Source organism: Aquarana catesbeiana, linkage group LG02 (genome assembly GCF_042186555.1).
Source record: "Aquarana catesbeiana isolate 2022-GZ linkage group LG02, ASM4218655v1, whole genome shotgun sequence".
Taxonomy (NCBI): Eukaryota; Metazoa; Chordata; class Amphibia; order Anura; family Ranidae; genus Aquarana; species Aquarana catesbeiana.
In genome coordinates, this window is record NC_133325.1 from 303,593,375 (window position 1) to 303,613,394 (window position 20,020).

At 41.5% G+C, this 20,020-nt stretch overlaps 1 protein-coding gene across 2 annotated transcripts in view; it reads left to right on the forward strand.

The window, feature by feature from the left end:
* OCA2 (OCA2 melanosomal transmembrane protein) overlaps nt 1-20,020 on the forward strand; it is a 698,229-nt gene that overhangs the window by 522,609 nt on the left and 155,600 nt on the right. For both annotated transcript variants that reach the window (XM_073614631.1, XM_073614632.1), the window contains 2 exons: nt 1,026-1,164; nt 15,009-15,141. In XM_073614631.1, the coding sequence (XP_073470732.1) occupies nt 1,026-1,164; nt 15,009-15,141 (272 nt within the window). The remainder of the gene's footprint in view (nt 1-1,025; nt 1,165-15,008; nt 15,142-20,020) is intronic.

Sequence of the window (20,020 nt, forward strand, 5' to 3'; positions counted from 1 at the left end):
GTTTATTTTTGCATAAACAACACTGTAGGGTCGATTGATTAAAGCTGCAGCTCATAAAATGTATAGAAACCTGTATTAAAAGGTGTGAATCCAGCTGCATTTACAATCACAGTACGTATTGCTATTTATTGGAACATGCAACCTAAAGCAACATAAAAAAAAAAATATGCATAGTGAGGTGGAGCCTTAGTGTGATAAGTAAAAAGAAACCTGTGCTTGGATAAATATGGTGCCTGTCATTGATGACCTTCTTCTGAAAATACTAATTGTCTGACTATCTCTGACTTCAATGCTTTATGAATCAGTGACCTGAAATGAGCACAAAGCTAGTGAAGTCAGCACACCTGCCCTGCATACTTTTTCAGGGTCAGTGAATTACTTGATTAGCACGACAGCCAGTGGCCAGCATTGTTGACAATGACAACCAAACGTATTTCTGTTGGCATAGGTTTTCTTTACATTTCTAGAAAAGAACATGAGAAACTTTAATGTACATAGAGAAGAGATAATCTGTAATGCCGTGTACACACAGTCGGATTTTCCGACGGGAAATGTTCGATGGGAGCTTGTTATCAAGAATTCCAACCGTGTGTAGGCTCCATCTGACATTTTCCGTCGGAATTTCCGCCAAACAAAATTTGAGATTTTGTTGTCAAATTTTCTGACAACAAAATCCGTTGTCGTAAATTCTGATTGTGTGTACACAATTCTGACGCACAAAGTTCCATGCATGCTCGGAATCAAGCAGAAGAGAGTTGTATGTGTTCGTCACCGAGTTCTTGACGTTAGGAATTTCCGACAAGATCTGTGTGACCATGTGTATGCAAGACAAGTTTGAGCCAACATCCGTTGGGGAAAAAAACATGGATTTTGGTGGCAGAATGTGCAATCATATGTACGTGGCATTAGCATTATTTGGCTAAATAACCTCATGTATGTATCCAAACTCTCCCTGAGATCTGTATGTGGTTTACTTTTAGCCCTCGTTCCAAAAATATTTTTTTTTCTTTCCTGTTTTCCTTCAGATTGTGTGAGGTACTTAATCTTGATCCAAGGCATGTGCTGATTGCAGAAGTAATCTTCACCAATATTGGAGGAGCAGCCACGGCTGTTGGGGATCCACCCAATGTTATAATTGTTTCCAATCAAGAGCTGAGGAAAGTGGTAAGTAGTGATGCAGTTCTTGAAGAGAAACAAACCAGAGTCAGTATAGTAGCTGAAAAGCTTCTGCCCTTTGGCAGCAGTATTTATGCTTGACAAGAATTTAAAACATAATTCAGTGTATAAAGGTTTAAATGACACTAAACTCACTTTTTCAAATAAATGCAATGTGCTTAAATATACCTTCTATCTCTCTTCCTTTTGTTTCATCTCTCAAATGCAAGCTTTTTTCCCTGCTATTCTCAGACTGCCTCATTTATGGTGGCTACATTTGTTATCTGTGCCAATTTTTGTGTAGCCACCCTCTCCTGTGTTCCGTCAGAATCAGCGACATGTCAGATTAGGTAACGGAAGTGACGTTACGTCACTACACAGCAACGGCCACAGTAAGTCTGCAGTGGACATCTTTTTACACTCACCAAGTCTTGCATTTCACACTTATTTTTACCAGTAAACTGAGCTTATATAGTGATATACAGTATTTTGAAACCTGTCAGACTGTTTTGATTTAAAATTTTAAAAGTCGCACTATTATGTCAGATTATCAAACCTGTGAGATCAGAAGACTTGCCGCTGCTTTTAAAATTCAACATAAAATTAGTGTCATGGATTTCAAAATACTGCATTTCATTATATAAGCTCAGTTTACTGGTAAAAAAAAGTGTGACATGCAAGACTTGGAAGGGTATAAAAACATGTCCACTGCCGCCTTCTGACTGCAGGCTTACTGCGGATGAGTGTGGGGTGTAGCAAGATGGCCATCGCGGTGTTGTGACAGAATGTCACTTCCGTTACCAATTCTGATGGGTTGCTGATTCTGACGGAACACCTGCTCGCCCCCCAGATGGACTACACATCTACAGGAAGACAAGTTCAACTCTATGGGAATTGTGGTAAACCTTGAGTGTACAGCATTGCTCTCTGTACACAATCTGTAAGGTGCATCAGTGGAGGATAGGGAGCATGCACAGGACAAAAGCCTGAAAACATTAAGACTGTTTAAACTGTTTAAACAAAAAAAAAATGAAAAACAGAGTCATGGTATATTTGATATGTTAGAAAGATTGATTTAAAAAAAACTGAGTTTAGTGTCATTTTAATTAGTAAGGCCCACAGCAACCATTCAGGTTTTACCCTTCCACATTTGAGGGAAGTCTATAAATGATAAAAGATTAGTGGTGAGTATTTACTGATAATTAACCACTTCAATACAGGGCATTTTCACCCCCTTTCCTGCCCAGACAAATTTTCAGCTTTCAGCGCTGTTACACTTTGACAATTGCGCAGTCATGCAACACTGTACCCATATGAAATTTCGATTTTATTTCCCCACAAATAGAGCTTTCTTATGGTGGTATTTGATCACCTCTGTGGTTTTTATTTTTTGCGCTATAAACAAAAAAAGAGCGAGAATTTTGAAAAAAACACAATATTTTTACTTTTTGCTATAATAAATATCCCATAAAAAAAAAAAAAAAATGTTTCCTCAGTTCAGGCTGATACATATTCTTCTACATATTTTTGGTAAAAAAAAATCGCAATAAGTCTATATTGATTAGTTTGCGCAAAAGTTATAGCGTCTACAAAATAGGGGATACATTTATGGCATTTTTATTGTTTTTTCTTTTACTGGTAATGGCGGCGATCTGCAATATATTTTTTTTTTATCATGACTGCGATATTGCGGCGGACACTTCGGACACTTTTGACACTATTTTGGGACCATTCACATTTATACAGCGATCAGAGCTTTAAAAAATGCACTGATTACTGTGTAAATGTGACTGGCAGGGAACGGGTTAACACTAGGGGGCGAGGAAGGGGTTTAATGTGTATCCTAGGGAGTGATTCTAACTGTAGGGGGAGGGGACTCACAAGGGGAGGAGACCGATCGGTGTTCCTCTGTACTGGGAACACACCATCTGTCTCTTCTCCTCTGACAGGATGTGGATCTGTGTGTTTACACACACAGATCCACGGTCCTGCTGTGTTCATGGGCAATTGCGGGTGCCCAGCGGACATCGCGGCCGCCGGGCACGCGCATCGGGTGCCTAGTGACGTGGCGGGCGCGTGCCCCCTAGAAGCTCAGAAAGTAAAAGACGTCTTATGACGGCGGCCCAGAGGGACAAAGGGTTCCTGCCGCCGTCATATGACTATTCATAGTAGGGAAGTGGTTAAGTCCAACAGGCTGGCATAATAGTATATGAAATCCTAATGTATATATGTCTAGCCACCTGTAATGTATGTTTAATCTGAACTGCTCCAAGAATTGAGATGTTTTGTAGTGTGTATTTAAGTGAATGGTCTAATTTAATCTATATAATATATTCTGAAATGGCTACTTGTAATAACATTAATATAACCTTTAAACTAATCATATACAGTAATATAGCATTAAAGGTAGAGGTAGCACACATTTTATCTGTGGTAGTTTTACATCTCACAATTCTGACTAAAACATGGTTAAGGCTGCCTGATTAACATCCAAGACTCGCCTTTATATGGGGCAAAACAGTTCCAATAGAATCCTGCTGCAGAAAACATGATAAATACTTAAATCAATTATTGCAGGTTGAATGTTACTTTGTAAGCAATAACCAGCATAAATTTAAGACCCGTGGAAACATTAACTGTGGATTTTGTGTTGGGCTCACATGAAAAGCAATATATCTTTCCATTATGTTTACTTCCATGATAAATGCCCAGGAGAAAGAGAAAAATTACCCATTTTCTCAAGAGCCATTAATTTCACATTCCCTTACATATGTTCTATACGTGTCATCATTGGGTGATATATAGTTTATGAATCATGGCACTTCCAAAAAGGAATTACAAGCTATTGGATACCCCATCTAAGGTCCTGACCTGCATTTGATTGTAATGAATTTGTTTGAGCTTGAAATTTGAAAGGTTTATTAAACAAAACGATTATGGTGCTGTACATAATCTCAAAGTCCCAGATAATGCGTTTCTCTGTGAAAAACCCATATGCAATACTGCAACATTAATGGCAAAGTAAATCAGAAAAATTCAGGCTTTGCTCAATTTTGCCAAGCCTAGATATTTGCAGACTTTTAGTAGTTTGTACCATTTTTTTTTTTTCTGGAACATTATTGATGTTCTATGCTTCCTTATAAGACCTGCTGTGCTTGGCAAGCCAAAGAGGGATTTTACATAAGATCAAGATAGAATGATGGATGACTTCTTCCTTTGCAGCATGTTTCAAACCGCTTAGCTTCGCATGTCTTATAGACCTTATTGACCTGATTAAAAAGGACTAACCGCCCAACCCTTCTGAGTTTGGATGCCCAGAAAGCCTTTGATAATCTTAGCTGGCCATTCATGTTTGCTAGGCTGTCTCACTATGGGTTTTCAGGTCCTTTTATTCAGGCATAAAGAGCTCTATATTCCCGACCATCATCTCAAGTACAGTTGTCTTCCTTCGTGTCGCAATCATTTCAACTGAGTAATGGCACCAGGCAGGGTTTTCCCTCGCTCCCTTGCTCTTAATATTCTGTTTGGAACCCCTAGAGAGGCAATTCATTCTCAGCCTGATATTCATTTGGAGTACCTGCGACAAAGGGAATACAAACTATCTCCTTTTGCTGATGACATTCTTTTAACATTGACTAACCCACGTTTCACTCCCCACTCTCCATGACTTTGTTGTCCTTTTGGTTCTATATTGGGTTATAGGTCAACATGACTAAAACAGAGGCTCTTTCCCTTCATATCCCTACCTCTCTACTTGCCACCCTACAGCAAAATTTCACCTATCACTGGTGCTCCTACTCACTTAAATACCCAGGTCAGGGGTAGACAACCTCAGCACTCCAGCTATGGTGAAACTACAAATCCCATCATGCCTCTGCCTCTAGGAGTCATGCCTGTGATTGTCAGGGTCTTGCAATGTCTCATGGGACTTGTAGTTTAAAAACAGCTGAGGGGCCAAGGTTCCTTATGTACCACCCTCTACCATACAAATTATCCCCCTTTGTTTCAGGAAATCAATTGCCTTTTTTGGGCATCTTCAAGCACGCTAAAGAAACTGGCTGCATTTGTTTTAGCAGCCACAAAATAAGTTTTACCTTTAGGCTGGCTATCTTCCACTCCTCCAACACACTCACAACTATTGAACAATATAACTGACATTCATAGAATGGAACATCTTACTGCTGTAGTAGATGGCTCATTACCACAATTTACTAAAACTTGGGATACGTGGGACCGTACTGTGTTTGGCCTTGAATTGTTGTCCCAGACTATTAGCTAGCTACCTCTCTTGTCCATTTAATTATGTTGCACTTTCTTACACTTTATAAAAATTGGCCCATGGTGTGTTTCTCCTTTTTCCTTGTACATTTTACGGCTATAGTATTTTGATATGTGAATATGGTCATACATCTGAGCCTCATTTATCTTGTATGTGGATTTTATACTGGATTTACTTCTCCTGCTTTTTTTTTTTTTTTTTTTACAATCATCTGACTTCTCTGTGTGCTTTGTACAATACTTTCAGATTTAGATGTATCTGATGCTGTTTTTATATTCCTTGTCAGTGTATACAGATATATTGTTATCTTTGTAATACCCAATAAATACATAATAAAAAAAAAATAAACTCTCAGGTCAACTAGGGCAGCTGCTTCCACTCTTTTTATTTTAGAGGTATGTGTAATGTTGCTTCTGCCTTGGCCTACATTGACTTTTCTTGAATCTGGACCATTTCTGCTTAGACCAATGCTGGGTAACCCCATGGCGGGCTTGGCGGAAGTGGTGTAGCAAGATGCGTTTACAAGCATTTATAATATCCTTTACTCTGTCCATGACTTGGCCTCCAGAAGCATGAGGTATCTATTGGTTAAGGGCTGTCAAGCTGTTTGGCTCCTTCATAGACCTTTATGTCTTAATATTTGATAAATGAGAAGAATATTTTCCAGGTAGTCTCCTATAGCTTTCATAGGCCTTTTACGTGAAGCGCACTACTCCCGTAGGAGCTGCTAATAGTTCATTCCTTTCTCCCAGTTGGTCCCATTACCCCCCCACTTCCCTGCATAGACGACACAGCAAACAGTCTTAGAACAAAAAAAGAAAAGTAACTAACTTTATTCTTTCCCATAGCACGTTGCAGAAAGAATGTAAAACAAAGTCTCTTAGAAATATGAGCTGCCTTAATCACTTGGGTCCTGTAATGGACTGCACATCTTCTCCCTCCTGTTTACCACTACTTCCCAACCGTACAGTATCTTCAGCTTGGATTCCAAGAACAATACTCTGAATAGAGTTCCTGGATAGACTGATGGGAATTCCCCCCGAGTGATCTTTAGCACCCTCAGCAATTGAAGACACTGTTTCCCTGGGTATGCACTCACGTGTACATTTGAACGACCATTCATGTTTGCCAAAAGAAGGTCCTCTCCCAATTCTTTTCCTCTGTTGGGGGTAGCAGCCTCTCCTTTTTAGATGTGCAGGTTCCCTCACTTGTTTCCCCCATCTCCTCTCCCTTTAAGGCAGGTGCCTCTCCCCCTAAGGGGAGAGTTCTTTGATTGTCTCAGCAACTACATTCTGCACTCCTTTGCTGTCCTCTTCCAATCAGAAAGCACCCCAGGAAGCATGTGACCCACAGTTATATAGGCCTGTTAGCCCCTGCCCATACAAATTAATGATAGGCTGAGGATGACCTATACCACTAACTACATCCTGTATCAAATCAACCTGTCCTCCAGCACCTCTCACTGGTCAGACTAGGCGTCACTTTAGCAGAATGCTGGTGGTCACACCTCCCCCCATCCTACACTATCATTCCTTCCCAATAAATCAAACCCAGTCAGGCAAATACCAAAACAGGGTAATGCCTAAAATTTACACTAAGTCTAAGTCTCTCTAATATTTTAGCACACACCGAAGTAGGTGGGCGCTACATACGTTTTGCAAGAGCAATGTTTAGTTGCTCCAAATCCTTGCAGGTTTCATCAGCAACAGTTATGCACTGCATAATCATGTTCCATTGATCAGATACATTATTAGTAATTTCTGCCTTGTTTCATATCGCTGGATAGGTAAGAAAGGTTTGGTGATGTGTTTTGGTCTGACAGATATCTATCTGCAGCAATCCAGCTTCATCTTGAGTGGTTTATTTTCTGTAGCTGAGCTTCTGTCTCTAGTAAATGCGAAGAACTTTTTTATGACACATTCTTTAAGTGTAGCTTGCATAGGCATGCATGGGGTTGTGCCAGGTGTGAGCACACCCTAATTACTGTGTGCAGTGCTGATTCCCCCTATTGCATAGGCTTCCCCCGTATTGTGCCCCCCCCCAGTGCTGCTGTCTTCCCTCCCCCCCCCCCCCCCCCGGGTCCTGTGGGGGATGTTTCTGAATGGAGAGTGGGGGAAGGGACTAGTAAATGTCAATTACTGGCCCCTTCCTTTTCTAAAAGAACACCCTGTTCATTCATAACTGAAGCGTAGTAAACTGTTTACTATGTTTCCGTTTGTTAATAAACAGGAAGCTGCTCAGCACAGAGCACTTCTTATTCATTCACTGGCCAGTGCAGCTGAGGCTGCAGAGAAAGGCACGTGTGTTTGACCTAATGCAATGGGCTGCACGCACCTATGGTAACTTGTGCAATCAGATAATACAGAGAAGCAGGAATAAGTCTATTAAGTCAAGGCAATTTCCAAAAGCAGGGAGAATTCTAGAAACAGTTCTAGTAATCCCACAACCAATAGTCCGTGCACGGAAAACTCTTAATACATGCACAGCTTCCCAAACTGTAAAATGATTTGCTTCTAATCAGTATAGCCAGACAGAAGAAGTGTGGTATTCATGACTGTATCTGTAGTTTTGTATCGCTTTGCAGTCATGTGCTTTCTAAGGCACACATGAACTTCACAATGGAGCAGAGTGCATAGAAAGGCTTTAGAATTCGACCTTTCCACTGTTCTGTTTTAAATGCCTTTTTGTGCAATTAACATACCTTCCTGAAATACAGCCCATATGAACAGTATGGCATTTTTCTGACCTGGCAGAAGCCACGGTCAGCTTCCAAATAAACCAGTGTAGTTTACTCGGGCATAACAATTTAAAGGATGTAATTATTTGTTTCTTTCTTGAAAGTTAAGACCTTTCTTTCTGAAAGCCTTGTTACACCATAAGATTGTAAGGGATTTTTTTTTTTTTTTTTTATAACAACCATACCTCCACTGTGCAGCTCGTTTTGCACAGAGTGGCCCTGACTCATGTCTTCTGGGGTCCCCTGGCGGCTCTCGCGGCTCCTCCCCACATCAGATAACCCCCTAGGAGAAGCACTCTCACAGGGGGTTACCTTGCAGGTGCACTCCTGAGTCCAGCATTTGCCTCAATAGACACGAATGCCAGACTCAGCCCCGCCCCCCCCCCGTGCTCACATCATTGGATTTGATTGACAGCAGCAAGAGCCAATGGCTGTGCTGTTATCAATCTATCCAATCAAGAGCCGGGACCTCGTGGAGAGAGGGAGAGCGCGTCCCCGCCGACAGAAATTCGGGGCTCAGGTAAGAAAACTGGGGGGCTGGTCATAGGATGCATTAAGGTGAAAAAAACATGAGGGCTTACAACACCTTTAACCTAGCTTCATTTTTTGAGCCTCCTTTCTTCTTTTCGTCCCTTTTTTTACTCTTACATACATAACTTGGTTATGTATTTGAACAATGGTTAATGAGATATGTTTAACATGGCACAAAGTTTCATGTGCAAAGTGCCGAAGTTATACACACATTGTCAATGCCTAGTTGCAGACATTGTCATTTGTTTGAATGTGCTGTGACCCTTTTTTCAAATTTTGCTGCACAAAAAAGCATGATACTTTGTTACCATGTGTTGTGAGTTTTTTCACTCCAGTGGTGTGTTGGGGTGCCATTGTTAATGGCACTGCTGTATGTCTGCAAAAGGGATGAACATTTTTCATGTGCTGTGGGAACAAATGTAAGTTTGTGTGCATTCCTGTATCACACAAATGTGAACCTAGCCTCAAATTCCTTTAAATTTTAATATTAATGTTCACATTTTAGAATATTGGCTATTTAAGAGCCAGTTATATGCAAATGTTTTGTCAAACATATTTTAAAGTACAGGAAGGCACATTATACCCTCGCTCTGTAAAATGTTTTAAATCTAATCTGTGTGTGTGTGTATATATATATATATATATATATATATATATATATATGTATATATATATATATATATATATAGGGAGAGGGGGAGAGAGGGAGAGAATTCAGACCCCCTTAAATTTTTCACTCTTTGTTATATTGCAGCTATTTGCTAAAATCATTTAAGTTAACTTTTTTTCCTCATTAATGTACACACAGCACCTCATATTGACAGAAAAACACAGAATTGTTGACATTTTTGCAGATTTATTAAAAAAAGGAAAAACTGAAATATCACATGGTCCTAAGTATTCAGACCCTTTGCTGTGACACTCCTATATTTAACTCCGGTGCTGTCCATTTCTTCTGATCATCCTTGAGATGGTTCTACACCTTCATTTGAGTCCAGCTGTGTTTGATTATACTGATTGCACTTGATTAGGAAAGCCACACACCTGTCAAAATAAGACCTTACAGCTCACAGTGCATGTCAGAGCAAATGAGAATCATGAGGTCAAAGGAACTGCCTGAAGAGCTCAGAGACATAATTGTGGCAAGGCACAGATCTGGCCAAGGTTACAAAAAAATTCTGCTGCACTTAAGGTTCCTAAGAGCACAGTGGCCTCCATAATCCTTAAATGGAAGATGTTTGGGACAACCAGAACCCTTCCTAGAGCTGGCCGTCCAGGCAAACTGAGCTATCGGGGGAGAAGAGCCTTGGTGAGAGAGGTAAAGAAGAACCCAAAGATCACTCTGGCTGAGCTCCAGAGATGCAGTCGGGAGATGGGAGAAAGTTGTAGAAAGTCAACCATCACTGCAGCCCTCCACCAGTCGGGGCTTTATGGCAGAGTGGCCCGAAGGAAGCCTCTCCTCAGTGCAAGACACATGAAAGCCCGCATGGAGTTTGCTAAAAAAAACACCCGAAGGACTCCAAGATGGTCAGAAATAAGATTCTTTGGTCTGATGAGACCAAGATAGAACTTTTTGGCCTTAATTCTAAGTGGTATGTGTGGAGAAAACCAGGCACTGCTCATCACCTGTCCAATACAGTCCCCAACAGTGAAGCATTATTATTATTATTATACAGTATTTATATAGCGCCAACAGTTTACGTAGCGCTTTACAACTTGAGGGTAAACAGAACAAATACAATACAATTTGATACAGTAGGAATCAGAGGGCCCTGCTCCTTAGAGCTTACAATCTAAGAGGGAAGGTCAAGAGATACAAGAGGTAATAACTATGGGTGATGTGCTGATTGAGAAGATAAATGTACAGTTGTTAGGTGGGGGCCAGATAGGCTTCTCTGAAGAGATGAGTTTTCAGGGATCGTCTGAAAGTGGATAAAGTAGGAGAAAATCGGACGGATGAGGTAGAGCATTCCAGAGGATGGGGGAGGCTCTGGAGAAGTCCTGAAGGCAAGCATGGGATGAGGTGACAAGGAAGTTTGAGAGCAGGAGGTGTTGGGAGGAGCGAAGAGAATGATTTAGGTTGGTATTTTGTGACTAGGTTAGAGATGTAGCTGGGGGCCAGGTTGTGGATGGCTTTGTAAGTTATAGTTAGTATCTTGAATTTAATTCGGTGACTGAGTGGCAGCCAATGGAGAGATTGGCAGAGGGGTGTGGCAGACGCTGAGCGGTTTGTGTGGTGGATGAGCCTGGCAGCAGCGTTCATGATGGACTGAAGTGGGGATAGCCTATTTAGAGGTAAACCAATGAGGAGGGAGTTGCAGTAATCGAGGCGGGAGATGACCAGGGAGTGGATTAGAAGCTCTGTGGTGTCATTGGTTAGGAAGGGGCATATCTTGGAGATGTTGCGAAGACTGAGGCGGCAAGCTTTGGATAGTGATAGAATGTGGGGTTGAAAGGTTAGTTCAGAGTCCAGAATTACACCTAGGACCTTGGCATGGGGAGATGGGTTAATAGTTGAGCCGTTGATCTTGACAGGGAAATCAGGGGAAGTGGCACCTGAGGGAGGAAATATCATGAGCTCAGTTTTGGATAGGTTGAGTTTGAGAAAGTGATGTGACATCCAGGCTGATATGTCTGCTAATAAGTTGGTAATGCGTGAGGAGACAGATGGAGAGAGCTGGGGGGTGGAGAGATAGATTTGGGTGTCATCAGCGTAGAGATATTTAAAGCCGTGGGAGGCAATCAACTGACCCAAGGAGGTGGTGTAGATTGAGAAAAGGAGAGGTCCAAGAACAGAACCTTGGGGGACCCCAACGGAAAAAGGAAGAGGAGAGGAGGAAGTAGAGTTGTAAGTGACACTGAAGGAGCGGTGGGATAGGTAGGATGAGAACCAGCGAAGAGTACAGTCACGGAGACCGAAGGAGTGGAGTTTTTTGAGGAGGAGGGGGTGGTCCACTGTGTCAAAGGCAGCAGAGAGATCCAGGAGAAGTAGTACAGAATAGTGGCCATTGGCTTTAGCCATTAGTAGATCATTTGAGAGTTTAAAGCGGAGTTCCACACAAAAATGGAACTTCCACTTTTCGGAACCCTCCCCCACTCCGGTGTCACATTTGGCACCTTTCAGGGGGGAGGGGGGTGCAGATACCTGTCTAAGACAGGTATTTGCACCCACTTCCGGCATAGACTCCCATGGGAGTCTATGCCTCTTCCCGTCCCCACCGCGCTGTCTCCTGGGAAACACACAGCTCCCAGGAGAGAGCGGGGATCACTTGGGACATGCAGCGCGACTTGCGCATGCGCAGTAGGAAACCGGGAAGTGAAGCTGCAACGCTTCACTTCCCGATTCCCTCAACTAGGATGGCGGCGGCAGCTGCCGAGAACCGAGCGGGTTCTCGGCGTCGCCTGCCGACATCGCTGGACCCTGGGACAGGTAAGTGGCCATGTATTAAAAGTCAGCAGCTGCAGTATTTGTAGCTGCTGGCTTTTAATATTTTTTTTTTTTGGCGGTGTGGGTGTATCCCCGCTTTAAGGAGAGCAGTTTCTGTGGAGTGTTGAGGGCGAAAACCAGACTGAAGGGGATCAAGAAGTTTATTCATGGTCAGATGGTCGCTTAGTCGGTTGTAGACCAGTCTTTCAAGAAGTTTGGAGGAGAAGGAGAGTAAGGAGATGGGACGTAAGTTGTTGAGATTGGTGGGATCCAGTGAGGGCTTTTTTAGTATGGGGGTGACTAGCGCATGTTTTAGAGAGTTTGGGAAGATGCCACAAGAGAGGGAGAGGTTGAAAATGTGAGTTAGAGAGCATAGAATCGAGTCAGAGGGTGAGCGTAGCATTTGCGAGGGAACAGGATCCAGGGGGCAAGTGGTTAGATGAGTGCTAGATAAAAGTTTAGCAACCTCAGTAATAGTAGCAGGGTTGAATGAGGGAAGTAATGATTGTGTCTGTGGACATGGGGTGTTGCATGGGGGAGGTTTTTGCGCATTGGTGATCTCCTCATGATGGTGGCAGCATCATGCTGTGGGAGTGTTTTTCAGCTGCAAGGACAGGATGACTGGTTGCAATCGAGGGAAAGATGAATACGGCCAAGTACAGGGATATCCTGGACGAAAACCTTCTCCAGAGTGCTCAGGACCTCAGACTGGGCTGAAGGTTTACCTTCCAACAAGACAATGACCCTAAGCACACAGCTAAAATAATGGAGTGGCTTCACAACAACTCCATGATTGTTCTTGAATGGCCCATCCAGAGACCTGACTTAAACCCAATTGAGCATCTCTGGAGAGACCTTAAAATGGCTGTCCACCAACGTTTACCATCCAACCTGACAGAACTGGAGAGGATCTGCAAGGAGGAATGGCAGAGGATCCCCAAATCCAGGTGTGAAAAACTTGTTGCATCTTTCCCAAAAAGGCTCATGGCTGTATTAGATCAAAAGGGTGCTTCTACTAAATACTGAGCAAAGGGTCTGAATACTTAGTACCATGTGATATTTCAGTTTTTCTTTTTTAATAAATCTGCAAAAATGTCAACAATTCTGTGTTTTTCTGTCAATATGGGGTGCTGTGTGTACATTAATGACAAAAAAATGAACTAACTTTGAATTATTTTAGCAAATGGCTGCAATATAACAAGGAGTGAAAAATTTAAGGGTCTGAATACTTTCTGTCCCCACTAATAATATATATATATATATATATATATATATATATATATATATACACACACACACACACACACACTCACTTATTAGGTACACTTGTTCAGTTGCTTGGTAATGCAAATTGCTAATCAGCCAGCCAATCACATGGCAGCAACTCAATGCATTTAGGCATCTAGACGTGGTAAAGATGACCTTCTGAAATTCAGACCAGGCATCAGAATGGGGAAGAAAGGGGATTTAAGTGACTTTGAACGTGGTCTAGTTGTTTGCGCCAGATGGGCTGGTCTGAGTATTTCAAAAACTGCTGATCTACTGGGATTTTCCTGCACAACCATCTCTAGGGTTTACAGCGAATGGTCCGAAAAAGAGAAAATATCCAGTGAGCGGCAGTTGTATGGCCGAAAATGCCTTGTTTATGTAAGAGGAGAATGGGCAGACTGGTTTGATATGATAGAAAGGCCAAAGTAATTAAAATAACCACTTGTTACAACCAAGGTATGCAGAATATCTCTGAACGCACAACACATTGAACCTTGAAACAGATGGGCTACAGCAGCAGAAGACCACACCGGGTGCCACTCCTGTCAGCTAACAGGAAACTGAGGCTACAATTCATACAGGCTCACCAAAATTGAACAATAGAAGATTGGAAAAATGTTGCCTGGTCTGATGAGTCATCATTTCAGCTGCAACATTTGTGGAGTGTATTTAACTAAGGAGCCCTAAGTAAAGGAAGGGAGCTGTGTACTTAGTTTAGACTTCTTTCTCAGTAGGTCTCCCACCTGGGAATGAGGGCAACTACTCCTTCCCATCTCTGGTCATGTCATATGACAGGGGAGACAGAAAGAAGGGAAGTGTGCCCTCCTTGGTGAGCGCCTGTACTGAGAAGGTCTGTTTCCAACAGACATCCAATCTGCCTGTTGTCTTCTATAAACAGTAGACTGCTATTGGAGGTAAGAGAGCAGAATCTTCCCTTCCCTTTCAGCCATCAGAGTCCCCACAGAGCTTCATTCTCCAGCTTCCTAAATGACAGGATCGATGGCAGCATCAATTCTGTCATTCAGGCAGCTAGAGGACAGAGCGCTAGCATTCCCCCCTCTACATAAATACACTACCCCTGAGGCTGTTCCGCTTTGCCCAGGCCCTGCTAAAGACAGTAGGGCCATTTACATGTTAGAGAAAAGAACACATGGAGGCATTGACTACTGCATTCACTAATACATTGAATTTCTATTTCTAGCCTATGCTATATAAACTGGGCAGGTAAACCCCAGTAAGGCCCCTTTCACATTTGTGCAACTTATACTGCAACTTTGGACACCAGTCACATGACAAGTCGTTCCCCATGATTCCCCATGACAACCATTCATAGCTGTGAGACTTCAATTTGCACCGACTTCAAAGTAGTCTCTGTACTACTTTGGTCCGACTTTGATGCAGGTTGAGGTCCATAGACTTCAAGTTTACACAGGCATTCCCTGAAATCACATCAAAATCGCGGCCACAAATTTGCACAACTTTTAAGTCGCAGCAGTGTGAAAGGGGCCTTAAGATATTGTTATACCCCTGTAACTTTAGAGTTGTATGTTTAGCCCCACTAGAGATTATCCCAAGGCTATGTTTGAATATGTTTTCTTGTTCCTTTCTAGGGATTGGATTTTGCTGGATTCACAGGACATATGTTTCTTGGAATCTCTCTGGTTCTGCTGGTTTCTTTCCCATTTCTTAGACTGTTATATTGGAACAAAAAGCTGTACAATAAGGAACCCAGTGACATTGTTGGTAAGCTAATGTGCATAGTTTTATTCCTATGATTTATTTTCTCCTCAACCCCATATAGTATACTGTATAAGAAAATCAAGAGAATGATCGTCCGATTTTTCCTCGTTGTTTCACAACAAATTGGAGCCGATTCTGTATGAAAATTCTCGTATGGCAAGGCTTTTTTTTTTGTTTTGTTTGTTTCTGATCATGCACAGTCTTTCTTTTCTGATTTTTCTTGTACGAAAATAGTACATGTTAAACAAAAATCGTTCGTTCTGTTCCCTCTACCAGAATAATTTTGGAGTTTGTCCCTACGGTTATTTTGGTACGAAAAGTCAGAATTGACTGTCGAAAGTTGTGTACACACTATAAAAAATCGTATGAAAGTTCCTCGGACGAAAATGTTTGCCTGATTTTCTTCTAGTGTATACAAGCCGTAAAATAGCAAAGCACACATTGCAATGATTAATGTCTTAGACTGGGTCAAGAGTAAGGATAGAGTGGCTTCTTCCTAGGGCACGTTCTCATTCCAAATAGTCACTAGGCAGTGAACTGACAGCACTCCACCCAGTCACATCAGTATATGCTGGATTCTTTTGAAAAAGTAGAAATAGCAGTCTGTTCATAAACAAATAAAAGGTTTAGCTATTAATACCCAATGCACTCCATCTATTAAATATCAATGTCACACCTGTCAATTATTCTTAAAGAACAGTGTTTTCATATATGAACCTTCTATATTTGTCCTATTAGCACTAAAGGCACACAACCAAAGGAGTTTGTGAATTCTTATTAAAATATATTTTGCTTTTGACGCGTGTAACTGACTTCTGTTGAAAATGTACGATTTTTAAAGCATGAGATGTTTCCCATAGACCTGGAACAGTGGGGTTACAGAAATACAGGTGTAGTTCATCGCTACAGCTTGCCAGAAAGCAACTACAATCAACTTCAATCAACAAAAACATTTTCGGTTACATTTCTTCTGATTAGCAATCAAAAACCCTGCTGTATCAGTAACGGAAGATGAAATTGCTTCTTCAACATTTGCTGATTTCTGTATTTTTACATTCAGTGACTTTTTTTTTATTTGCTCTATTTTTAACTGTGACAATTATTTTATACATCTTTTCGTAAAGGGAATCACTTTATACTATTGCTAAAGTTTTGATGAACTGATATAATGCAACATGTATTACAGGCTTAAATGATTTATTTTTTTTTTACTTCCAGTAGACAAAATAGGGTCAACAGATGAACAACTTATTATACAGTATAATTCTACTTCTGTCTAGGTACAGTATGTCAGTTCTATGTCATCATAGATAGGTCCTGGATCTTCTCCTCTAACTTCGATATTATTTTTCCTTTGTTATGTTGTCACAGTTTAAAGTATGTATAGTCTAAACTTTTTTTGGTAGAGTAAGGAAGGTTAGAACTCATATCAGTTTTATTTTTTGCTTTTTTTTTTTTTTTTGTCAAACTGGGGAGATGTCCCTAAATTTCCTGTCCTGGAGACGCAATGAGAAAGAGAAAATCTCCCAACATGAGGGGAATTTCTGTCTGGTTATCGGAACAGGTGTCCTTATTGTTAGATTTACCCTTACCCTCACCCCTTTTCTGGTGACAACTTTCCTTAAGCCCCCGTTCACATTGGGGAGATTTGACATGTCAAATCGACACCTATTGCCGGCAATGGCACCGTTGCAAAGCTTTGCGGCACCGCCCCCATTCCCAAAAGTAGTACCTGCACTACTTTTGGCGACTTCAGGGGCGATTTCCATAGACGTCTGTGCAGAAACCCACGCAGATGTCTCTGAAATTGCTCCCGAACGTGCACTGAAATGCGGGTTTGAACTTGCACGATTTAAAACCAGCCATCAGTGTGAGACCAGGCTTATGGACACAGTTGTAAAAAACAAATCCATCAACGCAAAAATTATTTAAAAACCTAACAGCAGCTAAACACTGAGGGTCAAATTATCAAATCCCAAATAGCAGTATAGTGAAAAAGGCAGTGCAGCGCATTAAACATACAATGACATAACTTCAATATTAAATGATGAGAGAGTCCATAATGTTCATACTAAAAAACACCAACAAGTGTCCGGATAAGTGCTTCTATGGATGATGCACAAGGGGATCATGTGACCACCTCCACCAGCAGTAATCCTAGCTGATCACCTCAAGGCGTGGACCCCTGAGTAAATCAGACAGGTCACACAAGCAGTTCCCTCAAAAGGGTATGATAACTGGGTCAATGGATGTGATGGACGCGGAAGATGAGTGCATACTGATGCCACGTACACACGATCGGACATTCCGACAACAAAATCCATGTTTTTTTTCCGACGGATGTTGGCTCAAACACACGGTCACACAAAATTGGTCGGAAATTGCGAATGTCAAGAACGCGGTGACGTACATGTATGACGACCCGAGAAAAATGAAGTTCAATAGCCATTGCGGCTCTTCAACTTGATTCCGAGCATACGTGGAACTTTGTGCGTCGGAATTGTGTACACACGATCGTAATTTACGACAACGGATTTTGTTGTCGGAAAATTTGAGAACCAGCTCTCAAATTTTGTGTGACGGAAATTCCGATGGAGCCTATACACGGTCAGAATTTCCGACAAAAATCTCCCATCGAACATTTTCCATCGGAAAATCCGACCGTGTATACGGGTAAGTAAGTGTATAAGTGTATGATATCCCTTGTATCCAGATCATGAGCTCCAGTTCACACGGACATAGGATAAAATCAATTGAATATATTGCTCTCCATTTGATACAAGAGTATTTGATGTAGATTAAAAAGTTTACGCTTACATAAACGGCACTGTCCCTCAGTGCAAGTGGTCACCGCTGATGAAGACCCTCCCCCTGGGACGCAACGCATACGGAACCACGTGACTAGCGTGACATCACCCGCGTCTTATCATTGATCCTTGTGGAACACTTTTACTGTTTGTGCCTTATCACCTTGCACTGAGGGACAGTGCCATTTATGTAAGTGCAAACTTTTTTATCTACATTAAATACTCTTGTATCAAATGGAGAGCACTATATCCTACACTTAGTATGCACTCATCTTCAGCATCCATCACATTCAGTGGCCCAGTTATCATACCCTTTTGAGGGAACTGCTTGTGTGACCTGTCTGATTTACTCAGGGGTCTACACCTTTAGGTGAGCGGCTAGGATTACTGCTGGTGGAGGTTGTCACATGATCACCTTGTGCATCATCCATAGGAGCACTTATCCGGACACTTGTTGGTGTTTTTTAATATGAACATTATGGACTCTCTCATTTAATATTGAAGTTATGTCATTGTATGTTTAATGCGCTGCACTACCTTTTTCACTATTATGGACGCAGTTGGCAAAAAAACCTAATGGAGGGCTTAATCCTCCCCAACTCTAAAACTGAATCTAAACCTCCAATCTAAAACAGAAAAAAAGTTTTGATGATCCACACACATTTTTCAAATAATTGTTACTATTTATTTTATGCAGCATACTTGAAGAAGCAAAGCTCCACTTCAAAATGTTTTTTCCTCTCACTTTACTATTTTACACACACACACAAAATTTGCTTTAGAGCACCCAAATTCCTATTTTCAGTATTTATCTCTGCAGCTGACTGTTGACATTTTTGAGAAGCTTTAGACCTATATCTCTTAACCTTTCCAAGCTTTGTCCAGACCTATTTTAGTTTGGTGGAGGAAAAACACTTTTGATCCTAAAACTAAGCTTTAACTTTGATTTCTTGTTTGAACACTTTAGTCATCTACAGCTGAAAAATGGATGCTGCGGGTATAGTAAATAGTGTGCCATAATGCCATATATAATCGTGATCTGTAATAGAAATGTGTCCAGTTTTTAAAATGTTCAGTAGTAATGCACACTTCGGTGTAAAATATGCATTTTTTTATTGTTTTTGTTTAGTTACATTGTAAAGTTGGACCCTTTGTAGTCTCATGAATTTTAAAAAAATAAGGTCTGTTTATCAACAGTTTCTATACAAAGCAAATAAATATTTGTGACTGGCATAGGAGGCTATGGAAATCGAACTGTGCAATCTCTTTTAGATTTACTAACACCTATTACTAGTCTTGGTTAGTGTCGGGGGAACGGTTCAGGCTGAGTTTTCTGTGCGTTCGGCGGGCTGTTCGCCAACCCAGCATGCACCAGTCGGTGACGTCACACCGAATCAGATAAGCCTCCTGCTCACAGACCCCCACAACCACTGCCTAGGGTTGTTGGGAAGAGGCCCTTGTCCCCATAAGCATGGGGACAAGGTGCTTTAGTGTGGGGGGGCTCTGCCCAATTTTTTCTTTAAAAATTAAATTTTTGCTGCAGCAGATTCTATAAATGCTACAGAAGCGCCAGTTTACAGGCAGACTAAAGGGGACCCCCCCAGGCACTATATTTAATATAATTTTTTTATTGTTTCACTTTTAAGCATCATTAAAATCACTGCTCCTTTAAAAACAATTGTTTTTTTTTTAAAGTTTGCATTGAGTCATGTCCCCCAGGGCAGTACCCGGAACCCCCATACCCTTTTAATGGCCAATAACTTGCATATAAGCCTTCAAAATGGGGACTGGATTTTTCGTGTTTGGGTCCCATAGACTTCAATTGAGTTTGCAGTTCAGGGCCAAACTTTTTCCCTGTTCGGGAGTTCTGGCGCAAACGAAACCGGGGGGTGTTCGGCCCATCTCTAGTCTTGGTAAATCCAAAGATTGTACAAACATTAATAAAACATAAATACAGCGCATATGCTTTTTTCAATAGTCCATATAATTTAGACGTATATCCGCTTTTAAGAGTCCAACAGGTGCAGGTCCACACGAGTGCTGGGAGGAATCTGTCACCAAAAGAGTTCCCACGG